Source organism: Miscanthus floridulus, chromosome 17 (genome assembly GCF_019320115.1).
Source record: "Miscanthus floridulus cultivar M001 chromosome 17, ASM1932011v1, whole genome shotgun sequence".
NCBI lineage: Eukaryota > Viridiplantae > Streptophyta > Magnoliopsida > Poales > Poaceae > Miscanthus > Miscanthus floridulus.
Genome location: NC_089596.1, coordinates 3,146,629 through 3,165,045, shown reverse-complemented (window position 1 = coordinate 3,165,045; position 18,417 = coordinate 3,146,629). Strand labels below are relative to the sequence as shown.

General features: G+C 50.8%; 2 protein-coding genes across 2 annotated transcripts; one reads left to right on the top strand and one right to left on the bottom strand.

The window, feature by feature from the left end:
• Positions 1 to 94: 94 nt before the first annotated feature.
• LOC136517504 (monothiol glutaredoxin-S7, chloroplastic-like) lies at positions 95 to 3,033 on the top strand. The gene is made up of 2 exons (XM_066511076.1): positions 95 to 610; positions 2,677 to 3,033. The coding sequence occupies exons 1-2, from the start codon at positions 148 to 150 to the stop codon at positions 2,730 to 2,732; spliced, it is 519 nt and encodes a 172-aa protein (XP_066367173.1). The 5' UTR covers positions 95 to 147; the 3' UTR covers positions 2,733 to 3,033.
• A 921-nt stretch (positions 3,034 to 3,954) lies between these two features.
• On the bottom strand, positions 3,955 to 7,920 carry LOC136517059 (26S proteasome non-ATPase regulatory subunit 12 homolog A-like). Its single transcript, XM_066510572.1, has 11 exons — positions 7,766 to 7,920; positions 7,392 to 7,589; positions 6,135 to 6,242; positions 5,941 to 6,045; positions 5,753 to 5,809; positions 5,470 to 5,666; positions 5,181 to 5,280; positions 4,975 to 5,087; positions 4,726 to 4,879; positions 4,563 to 4,640; positions 3,955 to 4,398 (listed from the first exon to the last, which is right to left on the bottom strand). The coding sequence occupies exons 1-11, from the start codon at positions 7,766 to 7,768 to the stop codon at positions 4,180 to 4,182; spliced, it is 1,332 nt and encodes a 443-aa protein (XP_066366669.1). The 5' UTR covers positions 7,769 to 7,920; the 3' UTR covers positions 3,955 to 4,179.
• Positions 7,921 to 18,417: the final 10,497 nt, after the last annotated feature.

Genomic DNA, 18,417 nt, shown 5'->3' with positions numbered 1-18,417 from the left:
AAGCCAAACGCCATCCTTGGCCCATGGGCCCGGTGGGGTGTTGGTTCTGCTCGCTTCCTCCTCCATGGCCACGAAAAATAATTAATATATTATTAATTAATTATTCCGTGCAGTCCCAGCTCAGTCCACCACACCCGCTGCACCGCGATGGCCGCCTCCGCCACGGCCGCGAGGCCTCTCGCCGGGGCCGCTGCCGTCCCGCTCCCGCTCTCGGCGCGGCCGCGGACCGCCAGGGTCGCCTTGCTCCCCCTGGCTCCTGTTCCGGCCCAGCGCCTCACTCTCGGGCGGACCGGGCGGGAGCGGCTGCCGGCGCGCGGTCGGTCGGTGCGGTGCCTGGCGGCGCTGAGCCCGGAGATGCGGGCGACGCTGGACAAGGTCGTGGGGTCCAGCAAGGTGGTGCTGTTCATGAAGGGCACCAAGGATTTCCCGCAGTGCGGCTTCTCCCACACCGTCGTGCAGATCCTGCGCTCGCTCAACGTGCCCTTCGACACGCTCGACGTGCTCGCCAACGAGGCGCTCCGGCAGGGGCTCAAGGAGTACTCCAGCTGGCCCACCTTCCCGCAGCTCTATATCGACGGCGAGTTCTTCGGCGGATGTGACATCACCGTTGGTATATACTATGTTTTCTTGCTTCGTTCACTGATGCTCGTGCCTGAAAATTCTAGACGTTTTTGCTGAGCTCACGATCCCATGGTATTGGAAACTGACCCATTGGTTGAACAATTTGTTTGTCTGCCATCCTAATCCACTAATACGACATCTTGGGAGTCTCTCACTAATAAGATGGTAGATTTCACAGACGATCAGTACAAGCTCCATACATGTTTAGCTAATTTCGAGCGTAGCACAGTATGCTTGTGCTGAAGGCATAGTCTGGAGTAGTGTCTGGTTTTTCCACAAGTGCACATTCTATCTCAGTAACGATTTGGTTGGAAAACTCTGGTTGCCAGTTTGGAGGAAGTCACCGCCACAAATCCTTCTCTTTCTTAATCACAATCTTTGCACACAGAAAAGGCACTAATCGGACATTTAGGGAGTTTATCACCAAAGATGGTAGATTTCACAAATGATCTGTGGCAAGCTTCATGCCTCTGAGGTATACTCCAGGCTAGTGTCTGGTTGGTTCACACACACATTCTCTTCCAATTGCTATTCACCTGGTAAACTCCAATTGTAGGTCTAGATTAGATGGTGTATTTGTAGAAGAGACAAGAGAAAGTAAATAAATAAACACTAGGCATTGGGTGTTGGTGACGCTTAAGTGAACTCTTAACTTTATGGAGCTTTTAAGCGCCTAAAAAAATGTTGCTTCCATTGGAAATTGAGACTCTTACACAACTCTTGATGGCATGTCAGTTATTCTCTTTCGTTCAGCATCCCCATAAGAGCCTTTGCAGTTTGCATTGTGCATGCCCTAAATAGCAAAAGCAAGTAAATAGTTGCAGGCCATTGGCACAGATCCTTCCTTCTCTTTCTTAGTGATCAGTGTCTTTGTAAACAGCAAGGGCATTTTCTAAATACCAGACAAATACCTAGTGTTTTGCATTTGCGTCAATGCCATATACTTAATCCTTATTTCATTCTTGTTTGTGTATTCCAATTTGTTTTGTCTATAGAAGGTCAGGCATCCCTGTTGTTTATCGTGGTTGTAAGAGGTGGCCATTACCTTGTAGGAATGAAACAGTTGGGTTCATCACATTCGAGAAATACCTTATTGCTCACTTGCAACGTGCCAATGAGAACAAACAAGACCACTCTCTAGGACAAAGCAACATTATGATGATCGCTACATCTGAACACCTATTTCATGTCAACCATTAAATATAACAACTGTATGATCTTTTAGTTATAATCAGGGACTGTTCTTGTCCTCATTTTTTTTCAAGAAGGGACAACAATTTTCCATTCCGTAACTCAAATTGATCACCAACCATTGATAACCCAGCTGTATGAGTAAAATCAGACCAGCTCAACTTTATTAATTCAGTGATTCATAAGAGCAAATCACATTCCTTCACCATGCATCATTGTTTACAAAGCCATACACTCAATCCTTATTTCATTCTTGTTTGTATATTCCAGTTTGCTTTGTCTATAGAAGGTCAGCCATCCCTGTTGTTTATCGTGGTTGTAAAAGGTCAGCACTAGTGCCTGCTTTTTGAGACATGTGAACAGCACCTGATCTATCTTTTGAGACTAGTGCTGCTGAACATGCTGCTGCTTGTGGACATACCTTGCATAGTTACAGTGCCCTCTAAGGTTAGATAGACTATAGAGTTGATGCTATAGGTTTACTCCACCCCAGGATGTGATGCTTTTGGAAAATAGATAGCCAATGTTCAAGACTGAATGCTTTAGAATAAAAAATTGAGGAAGGGCAATCAATCTTAGGTCTGGGGGATCTCTGCAGGACATTCAAAATCAGTGGTAAAAAAATGTGATGTTTATGTACTTCAGGTTAGGGGCTAGGACTAACCTGATTAGTCCTGGCTAGGGTCATTCCTTGTTTTTTTATTTCATTTTTTTTCCTGTACACTAACTTTTCATGTACTCAGAAACTGAATTCCATACACACGGTATTTTCATTGCTGTTTCCACAACTCAAAATATATATTTTATCTCAAACATTCGAACCAATCTTAGTGGCTAATGCTAACTTCACGGCCTATTTTGCAGAGGCATACAAGAGTGGAGAACTGCAGGAAACTCTAGAGAAAGCAACGTGTTCATAGGAAAAAAAAATGAACCAGGAGCGCACAGCATACAGTTATGGTATTTGCTGTACAATTCCGGCATGTTAAGCTGGAGATGCTAAGCTGTAGACAATTCATGTCCAAATGTTCAGTGCGCTTCGACTGGAATACATTTTCTGCAATAATCACCCAGCTTTAATAACCCAGATGATATGCTACCAGATTGCTCCGTTTTCAGCTCCGACCACCACTGCAATCAATTGAGGCAGCAAACTGTTGCACTTGCCGTTACGACATGCAGAATTAATATTAGATTGCATACAATTTCGTAAAGAAAGAATTGCATCCGTATTGTTTGGTGCTCACGTTTAAATTATCCCTTCATATAAATTATACCAAACTTGAGTTGGCTATACGGCGACTCAAATTCTATATGCAGCCGTATGAATTATGATAGGAAGGAAGCAGCCGTGTCAGACTGAAAGGCCCTGTGTTGGAGGCTGGCTGCTTCGTCGTGGCTCATTTTCGTTCTTCTATATGCAGGCTGCAGCAGTGGTTATTGTGACCTGTAATGTAATTTGATCAGTGCCATGCGGTATTTTTTGTAGAGGCAATGGTTTGGACTTTTAGTAGAGAAGTAAAAGAAGCTTGAATGATTTCTTAGGTTTCCAAAAAAAAGTGTCAGCAGTGGCAGGTTTATTCAGACTCAGCTGGTGCGGGAGGTGGCGCTGTTGTGCCCAGACAGGCTCAACTTAGCACTTTTTCCAGCCATCTTCAGTGGACTAAAATTTTGGTCCCTCGTACGTACAGTACCCCTTTCTGTTTGCCTGACCTTGGAAACTTCCATGGCCTGCAACCGTGTCAACACTGAAATTCTCGTCGGTTCGTGGAGGGTGAGCAGTGCGAGACACTCACTGCGACACTGGTCACCACTCACCAGCGTGGCGCCGTCCAACAACGATAGCAAAACATTGATACTAGTTTGTTACAGATACGAAGAGATATGAAGTGTGAGCTGAGAAGTCGTCCAGTGGCCCGTAACAAGTCCCACCAAGGACCAACGAATCGAATCAAACGGCCAGTGGCCCGTAACAAGTCCCACCAAGGACCAACGAATCGAATCAAACGGCCTGTTCGCTGGTCGGTTTCTGAGCTGGTTTAGGCTGACTGGTGCTAGTTTATTGTGAGAGAAAAACACTATTGACTGACTGGTTTGGACTGACTGAAACCAACCAGCGAACAGGCTGAAAATCTTCAATCAGGCATATATAGAGAATTATTATTGTGTCCGTATTCTGGTCTGACAACGGCCACAGCGGCAGCCATGGCAGCGCTGCTGTGAAGTGCAGCCGAACAATAATCTTTCAATTGACAGCACCGGTTAATCTTAAATAATCTCAATTCAGAGTCCTCCTGCTGTTACAGTATCTTAACACCACGGCAGGCTACGAAGGGAACCCACACCAAAATGGGCAGTGCCAAACACTCAAGCTTTCAACACCGCCTTATGGATCATGGTTTCCTTGTGAATCTGGTGACAGCTTTTCTCGACCAGGTCGAGAAGCTTCTCGAGGTTGGTAGCCCATGAGTTGAGTGTACCATTACAATCTTTAGTTGTCTGGAAACTGACAACTCCCATCGGCCTGTCAATCTTCGCAATCAAAGCTTTTGAGTTCACCATGTCTGAAAGATACTTCTCTGCCTCCTGAAAAGAGTAATGTGCAGTTCCAGTTAGATCTCACTGCAGCTATAAAATGCTTTCATAATTCAGGTGATTGTCATGTATTGGGACATTTAAACACAAGATGCCACAGTTGGCATCACATCACAAAGAACATATGATATGATGCAAAGGTGAAAAATACAAACCTGCAGACTCAAGCAAAGAAGATCCGCAAGCCTCTTGAGGGTAATCCTGGAATAGTACTTCGACACGACCAAGATATTCTGAACACAGCAATAAGTCAGATTCAATGGACAAGTATAGAGCAAAATAACTATAACTATAGGCCAAACATAAAGTAAGCAATACATGCTCAATGATCCTGAGCTTCATATCTTCTGCAGCTTTGGCACCCAAAGCTCCTCCAAGCAGATTCTTCTCGGTCTCATACTCATCCTTTAAGAAATCCCACAAGCTGGTCCATTGAATAACCTCCATTGTAACCAGCTTCTTTAGCAAGAACCTTTTTTTCCATCACATCACAACAGGAAAAAAAATGATTACTGACATAAGCCTGCCTGGAGTTATGAGAGCAATTTTGCAAACATGCAAATGTACCTGAAATTGGGAATCTCTGAAAGGTTTTTGTCATCGAGAGTAGCATTCAGAAGGCTCGATTGCATAGGATCATGAGGTGCTAAAACCAAGTACCAACAGATCTTCCTAAGAATCTGCAAAGGACTTAAGGTAGTCAGATAATTAAGGGGTTGGTGGATGCGGGTCAGGGGGAGTGTATACACATGTTGAGAGTTGAGAGAGAGTACCGGTATCCACTTTGTTGGATCCTCTTTTATCGCTGGAATATCATAAATCGCCTTGTAACAGCGGCAGATTTCCAGGTAATCACTGTTGTGCATGTAATATCTGTGAAGAGACAACGAAGAATTATGATTGTCTCCAATATGAAATGTAGTTATGAACCATAGCATTAAAAAGAAAAAAGAAATTGGGGGTTCCAGAGGTAGTCAGGTAGACGAGCCAATAATGACAATGACAATCAAATAGCACGCCAGTAGTGCATTAATCTAATTGAGATTGAGAAGCATCACATACCGAATCATCAGTTCATAGTAGATGCGCTTCAATTCTAGTAGGGATGGAATGTCCGCAGGAGCATCCTGAACAATATTGTCCCCTTCCTTTGGTTTCTTTTTTTCCTTCGATGGATCTGCTTCAAATACTCTAGTACTAATTTTCCTTGATAAAATTTGTGCTCTGACATAATCTTGCCGATCTAGGCATAGCCGGACCTGCGACAACAATAATAGAAAGTTTTGCATGAATCAGCATTTTAGTAAGAATACAAAGTATTTAACATAATAGATTGCCATAATACCTGCTCAAGAATAAAAGCAATTTTTTCCGTCTTGGCCATGGATCCAAATGTTTCGACCTGATAAACAGCTTGTTAGTCCATGACAGTCATGGATGGTCAGAACTGACAAACAGTACTAAAGAATAACAGAAACATTGTCACATAATATGGAAGTACATGTCCTCAATTCTAGTGCAGTGCAAACTTACAGCAACTTCCTGCATCAAATCAGCAGCCTCGTCAATCTGTCCCTGCTCCTCTTTGATTTTAGCAAGTCTTTTGATCAATCTTGCTCTCTCTATCTCAACATAAATCTGTAGATGAACAACTGTGAGATTACACACATAAAAACAATGAATCTTAAAAGGAATAAAAAATCGTCATCAAGATGGAAAATTCTCACTTTGCCAGCAGAGACGCTGCTCAGTGTTTTGATTAGCTCGATGCGTGTGTCAATGTCTGGTGTCAAATCAATGTATTCCATTGCTCTCTGAACCATAGCAGTTATGGCCTGCGATAAACAGAAGTGACAGTAATATAAGTGTATAGTAAACAAAACAGTAGCAAGTGACATACATGGTTAGCGTTCCTTTCTATATGCTTATCAATTTATAGGTAAACAAATAGACAAAGATGACTTATGAATCTGCAAAAACAAGATAAATAGTTAAGAGTAATGCTTTGGTACAGCATAGGCTCCCGTTTGAAAGCAAGTAATAAGGAACTACTTATATTATACTTAATAGATTGATCTAAGGTGTTCTGGTCATGGGCAAAACATTGCTCAAGATGATTGTGAATAAGACTCAAGAACTGGCAACTGTATGTCCAAGCAACTAAAGGTGTCAAAGAAAAATGTTGCAGATAAAGATTTCACATTGTGGTTGTTCAACAATGGATAGGAACAATGCAAACTCCAGAAGTGCAATTATTCGCTGATGCTAAGAAAATAAGTACCCTAACGAACAACCAAATGGATAACAGTTCAAGAGAATTGCATTAGCATACATCTAAACATCACTATGGCCATGGATGAGAGCGTTCAGATTGCACACACAGTGCAATCTAAGAAATGTAAAGCAAAAAATAGTAAGCACATCATGCGCATGCTTCATAGTCAACGTGGAAGAATGGTGAGTGGCGTTGCATTTAAAGGGAAACCAGTCAGCATTGTTAAGTAGAACTAAATCATCAAAAAACAAAAACACAAAATGTTCGGAAAATCAATGGCCGCTGCAAGCAGAAAGAATGTATAAAAATAAGATATCATGTATTTCTAGCTTTCTCAATAATTACAACTGCATGAAATATTTATTGGATGGATAGACCATACTTCCGCCAACCACTATATTAGTTTAAACAGGCAACTTCGATTCAGAAAGCTTTCTCAAGTCCAGCTTCTTTTAACAGACAAGAGTTCAACAGATATTTTTGGGTCAATACCTCGAACCAATAGCTAGAGTCAGCACCAAAAGTACGACAAAGTTACAGTAGTAAAATACTTCAGTAGCACGTTATGCGGCGAAAATTTGAAGCTTAAAGGCCGCTCTGCCTTCGTACAAGCAAACTGATTACTAAAGCGCCTCCAAATGGTCTCATACACATATACTAATTATTACATGAACCAATCGAAGATGTAAGAGCAAGTCGAGAACCGAACCTGCTTAAGCTGGCCTCTCCTCTTGGAGAGGAGAACGATCTGGTCGTTGAGCGTCTTCCACGCGCCGGCCTTGTAGCAGAGCTCGACGATGTCAATGACGGCCTTCCGCGTGCCGGTGACATCGCCGGCCAGCCTCATCTGCTTCTCGACATTGAGGAGCGACTCTATCGCCGGGTCGAGGTTGGTGCTGTCACCCTCCTGCACTCATCCAGCAAGAGCAGAGTCAGACCGCGAGGTGGCAGGTGAATCGGCGCGGGATCGAAACCCTAGGCGGGGAGAGCGCGGCCTGCGCCGGCCGGCCCAAACACTGAGAAGCGGGTTGGAGCGCGGAAGCACGAGATGTGGATGGAGAGCAGGCGGGGGAGGAGGCTCACCATGGCCGGGATCCTGGGAATCTGCGGAGGAGGAAAACGGTGAGGCGGCGAGATCTGTTGGGCTGCTTTGCTTGCGGCGGGGGAAGAAGGTCGGGCAGGGCAGGGTAGGGCTTTGTTGGCGTTTTGATTGGAGCCGTGGACACCCTACCAGTCCCTTCTCTTCTCTCCGAGGCGCGTTCGTTTAGTTAAAATTTGACATAGGCTCGTACTTAAGCGCGTGTTTAGTTCGCAAAAATGAAATTTTTTTTGACGTAGATATTTTAGAGATGTCATAAGGGGTGTTCGAATACTAATAAAAAAACTAATTACATAGCTCGCCTAGAAACTACGAGACGAAATTATCAAGCCTAATTAATCAATCACTAGCGCATGCTAGTTACTGTAGCATTTATGGCTAATCGTGGACTAATTAGTCTTAAAACATTCGTCTCGCGGTTTCCAACCAAACTGTGCAATTAGTTTTTATTTTCGCCTATATTTAATACTCTATGCATATGCCGCAAGATTCGATATGATAGTTTGGGGTAAAAATTTTTGGGAACTAAACCGGCCTTAGGCGTCGATGAAAAATAAAGTAGTGCCGAAGAACAGGACGTTTGTATTGCTTTTCGGTCCGCACACATGGGACCGCTTCTTCATTTGCTGGCCGCACTCCCTCTCCACCGCACCACACTACACCCCTCTCATCGACAATTGTATCCTTTTCATCAAAAAGAATATTAATGTATATACAGTTTCAAATATGTGCAATTTTGACTAGGGGCCCGTTTAGTTCGCCCGAATTCGGGTGAGGAATTCAGAATTGCACAGTGTTTCGGCCTTCTTGAACTAAACAGGCCTGCAAACTTTGGACCGTCCAAAACAGGCCTGAGACAGAGCCTGCTCCAGACAGTGCGGACATGGAAAGCATGAATGCATTCCGAGACAGGCTGGCTCATCATTTGTTTAATAGGTCGTGAATAATCTGAGATTGAGAAGATGTATTTGCTTATGTACTATCCGAATGTCTGTAACAATTTTCGGCGGATTTGACTACATTTTACTTGAGTTTTTGAATATGCAATAAAGTGTGTAGAGCTTACAGTTGTTCATGCGATTGTGCATGACAACGTATTGGGGGCATGCAAAATTTCCATCATGACAACATGGCTTGTCACACAATACTATGTTGCCTGCTGCATGCACTTCCATCACAGTATCACACATGTCGGATACTGCGAGAAGGGGTACCCTAAGCAAGAACCAAAAAACGACTGCTTAGACTTCGTAAAGATCGAAACCAGCCAACAATCGCTGGCCTCGGCCGACTCTCCGACTCGCCCGAGGCCCCCTTATCGCTGGCCTCGGGCGACCTCTCACCAAAGGCCTCGGCCAATTCTCCGTATCGCTCGAGGCCCCCTCACCGTTGGCCTTGGGCGATCCCCCACCGAAGGCCTCGGCCAACCCCCTCTCGTCGCAGGCCTCGGCCGGGTCGCCGACCCTCCGCCTCGCGCGAGGCGGGCTCGGCAACACTCCGCTGCCTCTTCCTTCACCTGTCCCTCTGACAAAACGTCACGTCGCATTAACTCAGCCAACTGCTGCCACTGACATCGGCCGCATGCTCGGCACAGTACAGCGGAATGGCCGACGGGACGGGGGCGGGACTGGACAGGGGTTACCCGCCACTGTGCCCACCGCCATGCACATGGTTGACGCCCATGCCTCACTGTGCTGCCAACTCCTGCTCCGAGAACAACGCGGCGTGGGGAGCCACGACCGGGATACTGTGGCCTCGAAATCGGTACCCAGGACCAATAATTCCCTCCAAAGCCTCGGCAGTTTGCTTCAGGGGCTCGGCAGCCTAGGGATCCATGTCCGCCGAGCCCCCACGATGGCTCGGCCTCGGCATCTACAGAGCCTCGGCCCCCTACGACGTCATCGCACGATGACCGGCACGTCACCCGCCATGCCCTGCCTCAAGCTGTACTGGAGCCCCACGACGCACAAGATCAAGTATGACCGGCGCGTCACTTCTGCACGACAAGGACGGGGCCACTCCATCGACCATACCACAACAGTGGCCGGCTGCAGGGCTCGAACACGCCATCCCCACTTATCGGACGCTATGTAGCAACATATGTATGTCCTGGTTCTCCCTTAGAGTATAAAAGGGAGGGGCCGGGGCCATTTCTAGGTACGGGGAGAACGACGAGCAGAAAGAGGAACTCACCAATAGAACCACACACTTCTACGCTGCTTGAGAACAACGCCTCAAGCAGCCCGCACCACCCCCGGCCGAGACCTGGGGCTAGCTCCCTCTCTCACCTAGCTTGTAACCCCCTACTACGAGCACTCCGGTGCAAGGAATACAAGATCGATCTCTCAGACTGGACGTAGGGCGTTGATTGCCTGAACCAGTATAAACCTTGTGTCTCTTTGCATCACCATCGGGGATTAGGGGTACGCAGCACAAATTCACTCGTTGGTTAAGGACCCCCCCCCCCGGTCCGAAACACCGACAGTTGGCGCGCCAGGTAGGGGCACGCTGCGTGTTAGCTTCATCGTTCCAGCAAGTTCCGGATGGCAGACCCCGTACGACCATTGCGTCTCGGTACGGTGGTATAGTTCTGGAGCCTAGAGTTCATGTCTCTAGGATGTGGATACGATATGGTACTCCTCGCACCCCTAGCTCCATAGCCCGACGACGTTACCACAGACCCGCGGCCCAGGCGCAGGCAGCGTCCGGGCCATGGCTCCCGTAGCACTCGCCAGGCACGACGCGAGCGGGAATGCTCCGACACCACGCAAGCTCGGGGCGACGCGCCGTGCTCCGCCGGTATCCCTTGCCCAGCTGTTGGTGCAGAGTCCCTGGTCGGGGACTTATCTAACCTGAGCTTGGGCAAGGAAAAGATTCCGGCGACGCACGGCGACGCCTCGTCATCAAGCTCTGTCCCGCCACCTCCTGAGGGGCCAGCCCCGGTGGAGCGGCGCCCGGCAGTAGCACCATCCCCGTACCCCTTCGGGTTGATAAATGCTGCCGCCGCCTTCGCTTCCGCCTACGCTTCCAAGCACGCAGAGCCCTCAGAACTCCACCAACGTTTCGCCCTTGACTTCTCCCCCGCAACATCAACGCACGCCCATGCCGACTCCTTGGAAGAAGACAAGACGTGGGCTAGAGCAGACTTCTCCAGTCTTTGTGACCCCGAAGCCATGCGCCGCTTCATGACTGCAAGCGACTACTGCTTCGGCTACTCCGGTGAAAGGTCCTAATGGCTAGAGGGGGGGTGAATAGCCTAATAAAAATTTCTACAACAACACTTAACCAAATGGTTAGACAATTAAGAGGCGAAGCGAGTGTTGCACTAGCCTACTCAAAATGCAAGTCACCTACCACAATTCTAGTTTAGATAGTGTCAATTCACACAAGAGCAATGACACTACCCTATGTTAGTGTGCTCTCAAAGGCTAACTAAAGAGCCACACCAACCAAGCATGCAAGCTCTCACAACTAGCTACACTAAAGAGCTTGTCAACTAGTTTGTGGTAAAGTAAAGAGAGTGATCAAGAGGGTTATACCGCCGTGTAGATGAATGAACCAATCAATCACGAAGATGAATAACAATGATGACCAATCACCTCGGAATCAATGATGAACACAATGATTTTTACCGAGGTTCACTTGCTTGCTGGCAAGCTAGTCCTCGTTGTGGCGATTCACTCACTTGGAGGTTCACGCGCTAATTGGCTTCACACGCCAAACCCTCAATAGGGTGCCACACAACCAACACAAGATGAGGATCACACAAGCCACGAGCAATCCACTAGAGTACCTTTTGGCGCTCCGCCGGGGAAAGGTCAAGAACCCCTCACAATCACCACGATCAGAGCCGGAGACAATCACCACCTCCGCTCGACGATCCTCGCTGCTCCAAGCTGTCTAGGTGGCGGCAACCACCAAGAGTAACAAGCGAAACCCGTAGCGAAACACGATCACTAAGTGCCTCTAGATGCAATCACTCAAGCAATGCACTTGGATCACTCCCAATCTCACTATGATGATGAATCAATGATGTAGATGAGTGGGAGGGCTTTGGCTTAGCTCACAAGGTTGCTATGTCAATGAAAATGGCCAAAGATTGTCCCTTGAGCTGGCCATGGGGCTATATATATAGAGCCCCCATCAAATAGAGCCGTTATACCCCTTCACTGGGCAAAACGCGCTCTGACCGGACGCTCCGGTCATACTGACCGGACGCTGGCCCTCAGCGTCCGGTCGCCCGATGGACGCCACGTGTTATCGCCTTCAAACGCTGTTCGTCAGATTCCAACGGTTATGACGCTGACCGGACGCTCTGGTCAAAACTGACCGGACGCTGAAGCCCCAGCGTCCGGTCGTTTCCAGTAAGCTCCCCGAGGCATGTTTTTCCGACCGAACGCGTCCGATCCACCTTGACCAGACGCAGCCAGCGTCTGGTGCTCAACCCTAGCCTACTGTGCCGTCTAACAGCTCGATCGGACGCAGCCTTTCAGTGTCCGGTCGCTGAGTGACCCAGCGTCCGGTCAGTAGACCGACGCCAGCATCATTTCGACCAACTCCATTTCAACTCTAACTTCTTCACCCTTGCTCAAATGTGCCAACCACCAAGAATTTTGCATCCGGCGCAATAGAAAATAGACATTTCATTTTTCCAAAAGCGCCGAATCCACTACAAACACCTTGTGCATATGTGTTAGCATATTTTCACAAATATTATCAAGGGTGTTAGCACTCCACTAGATCCTAAATGCATATGCAATGAGTTAGAGTATCTAGTGGCACTTTGATAACCGTATTCCGATACGAGTTTCACCCCTCTTAATAGTACGGCTATCAAACCTAAATGTGATCACACTCTCTAAGTGTCTTGATCACCAAAACAAAATAGCTCCTATGGTTTATACCTTTGCCTTGAGCTTTTTGTTTTTCTCTTTCTTTATTTCAAGTTTAAGCCCTTGATCATCGCCATGCCATCACCATTGTAATGCTATGATCTTCATTAGCTTCTCTACTTGAAGTGTGGTTAGCACTTAGGGTTTCATGAATTTACCAAAACCAAACTAGAGCTTTCATCCGGCTCCGACAACGAAGGGACTTACGATCCGTCTTGTGAGTGCTTCCACGTTGGGCTCGGGATGCCAAGGGCAGGCGAAGAGGACGAGAGGACAGGCAACCCTTCCCTGCCCCAGCCAGGGGCGGGCGATGCCACACCTCCGCGTCTCGAAGCCCCGGCAGCACGGAACGAGAATCCCGTCCGCGGGGAGCATCGACGCCTAGACCTGGAGCAGCTCCGCGAGCTTCATGCCAAGGTCGAACAAGACCGACTCCTCCTACAATAGCTTCAGGACACTCTCGAGCAGGAGCAGCAAGGGCGCGGTGAAGGCGGAGGAGCCCGACGGAGGGCCCACAACGTCCATCACCGCATCAACGACAACGAGGGGGGTGAGCCACCCCCAATCTTTAGTCGCGCTAGCCAGAATGTCGCAGCAGCTGTGATGCTGGTCCGAGCAATGCCCGAGCCCTCCACCACCAAGGGGCGATGGGTCCGCGGAGAGCTCCGCAACCTCCTCGAGACCGCTGCAGTGCAGCAGGCCAAAAGTTCCACCTCCTGCCGGCGCGGAGGCACTTCGGAGTAACCCACGGCGCAACCTCGCCGGGGCCAGGGTGCCTCGGTCCGTCCCGAGCCTGATCGCGTGCCGACGGCCAACGGGGCCCCATCGGTGCGCGATCGACCTAGAGACCAACGCGAGGCATAAGGCGACCACAAAGTAGTTGGCAGGCGATGGCACCACGACGATGGAGCCAGCCAGGGCTACCACCCACATCGAGGCGGCCGCTATGACAGCGAAGAGGACCGCAGTCCTTCTCCCGAGCCACCTGGCCCTCGGGTCTTTAGTAGAGCCATCCGCAACGCTCACTTCCTAGCCTGGTTCCGGCAACCTACCAACCTCACAAAGTATAGCGGCGAGACGAACCCCGAGCTATGGCTAGCCGATTATCGCCTGGCTTGTTAGCTAGGTGGTGCGGACGATGACCTGCTCATCATCCGCAACCTCCCTTTGTTCTTGTCAGACTCAGCGCGAGCCTGGCTCGAACACCTTCCCCCCGCACAGATCCACGACTGGCATGACTTGGTGAGGGTCTTCGTCGGAAATTTCCAGGGCACCTACGTGCGCCCCGAGAACTCCTGGGACCTCAAAGGTTGCCACCAGAAGCCGGACGAATCTCTTTGAGATTTCATCCGGCGCTTCTCCAAGAAATGCACCGAGTTGCCCCACGTCGGTGACTTGGAAATCGTCCAAGCATTCCTCTCTGGCACCTCCTGCCGAGACCTGGTCCGAGAATTAGGCCGGAACGTACCAACCACAGCGGCCGCACTCCTCGACATCGCCACCAACTTTGCCTCGGGCGAAGAGGCGGTTGGGGCCATCTTCCCCAACAATGACGCCAAGGGGAAGCAGAAGGACGAGGCCCTTGAGGCCTCGCCCACCCGCATCCCCAAGAGAAAGAAGAAGGGTCACCCAGGGAAGCAGGAGGTCCTCGAGGCTGGCCATGTCGCCGCAGTAGATCGCAGGAATCCCCGAGGCCCCCGGGGCCCCGGGCTATTTGACGACATGCTTAAGAAGCCCTGTCCTTACCATCAAGGTCCAATGAAGCATGCCCTCGAGGAGTGCACCATGCTCCGGCGTTACTACGCCAGGCTTGGGCTCCCTGACGACGATGACACCAGGAAAAGGGGCGCCGGCGAGAGGGACGGCAATAAAGATGATGGGTTCCCCGAGGTATGCAATGCCTTCATGATCTTCGGCGGACCCTCGGCATGCCTCACGGCGTGCCAGTGAAAGAGGGAACACCAGGAGGTCTTTTTGATCAAGGTGGCCACCCCCCGGTACCTCGATTGGTCTTGGGAGGCAATCACCTTTGAACCGGATGACCACCCCGATTATGTTCCAAACCCCGGGCAGTACCCGCTTGTCGTCGACCCGATCGTACTATGCTCCTACGAGGGATGTCAGTACTATGCGCGGCAGACGCACCTCCCGGCCCAAGCCCTCCAAACCAACCCCGTCATATGGCCATTCGCTATGTGGGGTCTGGACATGGTTGGGCCTCTACAGAAGGCCCCTGGGGGCTACACCCACCTGCTGGTAGCCATCGACAAGTTCTCCAAGTGGATCAAGGCTCGCCCGATCACGCAAATCAAATCCGAGCAAGCGGTTCTATTCTTCACTGACATCATCCATAGGTTCGGGGTTCCTAACACCATCATCACTGACAATGGGACACAATTCACCGGTCGCAAGTTCCTGACGTTCTGCGATGACCACCACATCCGGGTGGCCTGGTCGGCCGTAGGACACCCTAGGACGAATGGCCAAGTAGAGCGTGCCAACGGCATGATCCTATAAGGCCTTAAGCCAAGAATATTCAACCGGTTAAAGAAGTTTGGTAAGAAATGGCTTGTCGAACTCCCGTCAGTCATCTGGAGCCTAAGAAACACCCCGAGCCGAGCCACGGGATTCACACCGTTCTTCCTGGTCTATGGAGCCGAGGCCATCCTCCCCACTAACTTAGAATACGGTTCCCCGAGGCTACAGGCGTACAACGAGCAAAGCAACCACACTACCCGCGAAGACGCCCTCGACCAACTGGAGGAGGCCCGAGACATCGCGCTGCTACACTCAGCCAGGTACCAGCAAGCCCTACGACGCTACCAAGCCCGGCGCGTCCGAAGCTAAGACCTGAAGGTGGGCGACCTGGTGCTGAGGCTGAGGTAGAGCAACAAGGGCCGCCATAAGCTGACCCCACCCTGGGAAGGGCCGTACATCGTCGCTCAAGTGCTGAAGCCCGGGACCTATAAGTTAGCCAACGAGAAGGGCGAAGTCCTCACCAACGCTTGGAACATAGAACAGCTACGTCGCTTCTACCCTTAAATTTCCGAGCATTGTATATTTTGTTTCTCGAAATACATTAAAGAAGCGTCTTTAGTTGTTCTAATTTTTCGAGAAACCCCCATCAAGGGGAACCTATCCCATACCAGGACAAAGTCGATTACAAAAAAAACCTAAGGACCAGAGGTTCGCCTCAAAAGCAAAAGGCTGGCCAAGCTGAGAGACAAGCCTACGCCTCTGGGCTACGGCAACTCCCTCACCACCTTTCACTCGAGAGGCAGCCCAGGCTCCGAGGGGGTTTTTTCAAAAGGACTTGTCTAGAAATCGGAACAGAAGGTAAAATGCTTTACGATAACGCTTCAAGGGAGACTCGGCCATGCCTCCGCATGGCCGAACCTCCCTCGGGGGCTAGAAGGGGGGGAACCCCCCTAAGTCCCGGACACCATTTCTTAATTGATTTTCAGTTAAATTCCTATGCCAAACTCTCTCTAGCGCGCTCTAATAGATCATTTGTAAAAGAACCTAAGGACCAAAAGTATGTCTCAAGGCTAAAAGGCTGGCCGAGCCATGAGAATGACCTACGCCTCCGGGCTACGGCAACTCCCTCACCACCTTTTACCCGAGGGACAACTTAGGCTCCAAGGGAGTTTTTACAGATGATACGTTCGGAGGCGAGATAGAGGACAGAGGCTCGGAAATACAATAAAGCGATTAGAAAAAACGTATATATGCAAGCACCTCACAAAGGCCTCGACGGCCACAAACGTCACGATACAGTAATAAATCTAACTTATTACATGGCCCCCTCGGCCCAGGTCAAGGCGCAGGGTCTCCCGTATCGGTAGACGCCGAAGGAGGGACCACCTCCTCTTCGAATAGCTTCGCCAACGCCGTGCCGGGGCCCTCGACTGCCGCTTCCAGCTTCGTCAGCTCCTCCTTAGCCTCGACGGCATCCTCGGATAGGACATAGCCGTCACTAACGCCTTCGACGTCGATGCCGATGTAGTGCGAGGAGACGATGGCCAGGGCGCATTTGACGCCTGTGTGTAGCGCCTCTCGCAGTCGCTGACGTGCTTGGCCAATCAACGCAGTCAGGTGGCTCCTAAGGGAGCTGCCCGATTGAACCCCCTCCATCTCTAGGGCCTCGCAGATGGCGTGAGCTGCGCTCTGTAGCACCTCGTGCTCCTCGATCTCGTGATCGAGCACTGTCTGCAGCACGACGGAGGCCTCGGTCAACCACGAGACCTCATCATCCAACCCTGCGCCAAAACAAGTAGAATGGGATTAAGCGTCAAAGAAAACAGGCCAAACGGGGGCGCGAGGCCTACGGGACTCACCCTTGGCCTTCTCCTTCCAGCGCTGGACCTTGACTCGAGAGGCCTCGGCTACCCTGGAAGCCTCCTTCTCCAGTTCTGCGTCGCGACAAGAAGTCAGGTGTCGAACGCGTGAAAAGACGAATGAGACAAAGGGAACAGGACTCACCCTCGGCCTTTTCCCTCCATTTTAGGGCCTCGCCTTGGGAAGCCTCGGCCGCCTTGGTGGCCTCTGCTAAGGCACCTTTCGTCAGCTCGTGCGCCTGCTGCTCCACACCCAGCTGCTCGGTGGTGGCTATGGTGGTGGCCCTCACTTCTTCCGCCTGGGAGTTGGAGGTGTCTCGCTCGTCGGCCACCCAGGCCAGTTCCTCCTCCAGCTCCTTGACCCGTGCCGCCAAAGGGGCGACTTGCCCCTGAGCCATGGCTGCCTCAGCCTCCCGGTTGTCACAGCAAAGATAGAGATCCTCCACCTCCGCGCTCCGCGCCGATAGAAGCTCATTAGCGTGGGCGAGCAGCTCCCTCTGCCGACAGAGCTCGTCCTAGACGCCCCTCTCCCGCCGAAGGAACAGCGACTTCCCGAAGGACCGGGCCTCGAGCTCCTGGATAGGCAGAACACAAGTTGAGCACTACGAATAAACCCAGAGAAAGACGACGTCACACGAGAAAAGGGGGATACGTACCTGCAAAACCCCGGGCAGGTCATTGGCCACGACGGGCAGCGCTGTCCGCAGCGACCGTTTCGCCAGGCTGCGGTATTGCTCGAGGGTGTCCCAGCGACCCCCCTCGGCCATGTCCTCAAGTGCAAAGATGGGCTCCCCCTCGGGGTCGTCCCGGCTCCGCCACCAGACGCGCGGGTGATCCCACCCGTACGGCTCAGGCCATACTCGCACGAGGGCCACACTTCCCTCACCCAAAGCCGAAGCCAGTTGTTCCACGGCACTGGCCGCCCCGGCATCGGCCACCCCTTTCCCCCGGGAAGCATTGTCGGTAGGGATCGGGCGGACCTCCGCCTCCCAGGCGCTACCTTGTACCGGAAGCACGCTCTAAATTGACGGTAGGGTTGAGGATTGCCTCGCCTCCGTCTCCACCTCGAGGTCCGCCGCCCTCGCCGCGCTCACTCCGGCCTCCACCACTTCGGCCCCGAAGTTCCCGGGCGCCGCGATCTCCACCACCTCGGCCCCTGAGGTCCAGAGGGCCTCGACGACCGTGGGGGCCTCGACCTCGACCTCGCCCTCGGTGGCCTCGATGACAGAGGGGGCCTCGACCCTGACCTCGCCCTCGGTGGCCTCCACGGCTGAGGGGGTCTCGGCCGCACCCACAGTAGCCTCGACAGCTACAGGTGCTGCGGCCTCACGGAGTGTAGGCTCCTCCTCCTCCTCTCGCCCCATGGCCGCCTGGGTAGCCCCTACTTGGGCGACCAACTCCTGTACC

Coding starts and splice junctions, on each gene's coding strand:
- LOC136517504 (XM_066511076.1), top strand. CDS start 148: ATGGCCGCCTCCGCCACGGCCGCGAGGCCTCTCGCCGGGGCCGCTGCC. Junction 611..2,676: donor CGGATGTGACATCACCGTTG/GTATATACTATG, acceptor CCTATTTTGCAG/AGGCATACAAGAGTGGAGAA.
- LOC136517059 (XM_066510572.1), bottom strand. Junction 5,281..5,469: donor TACTATGAACTGATGATTCG/GTATGTGATGCT, acceptor GTCTCTTCACAG/ATATTACATGCACAACAGTG. Junction 4,641..4,725: donor AGCTCAGGATCATTGAGCAT/GTATTGCTTACT, acceptor TGCTGTGTTCAG/AATATCTTGGTCGTGTCGAA.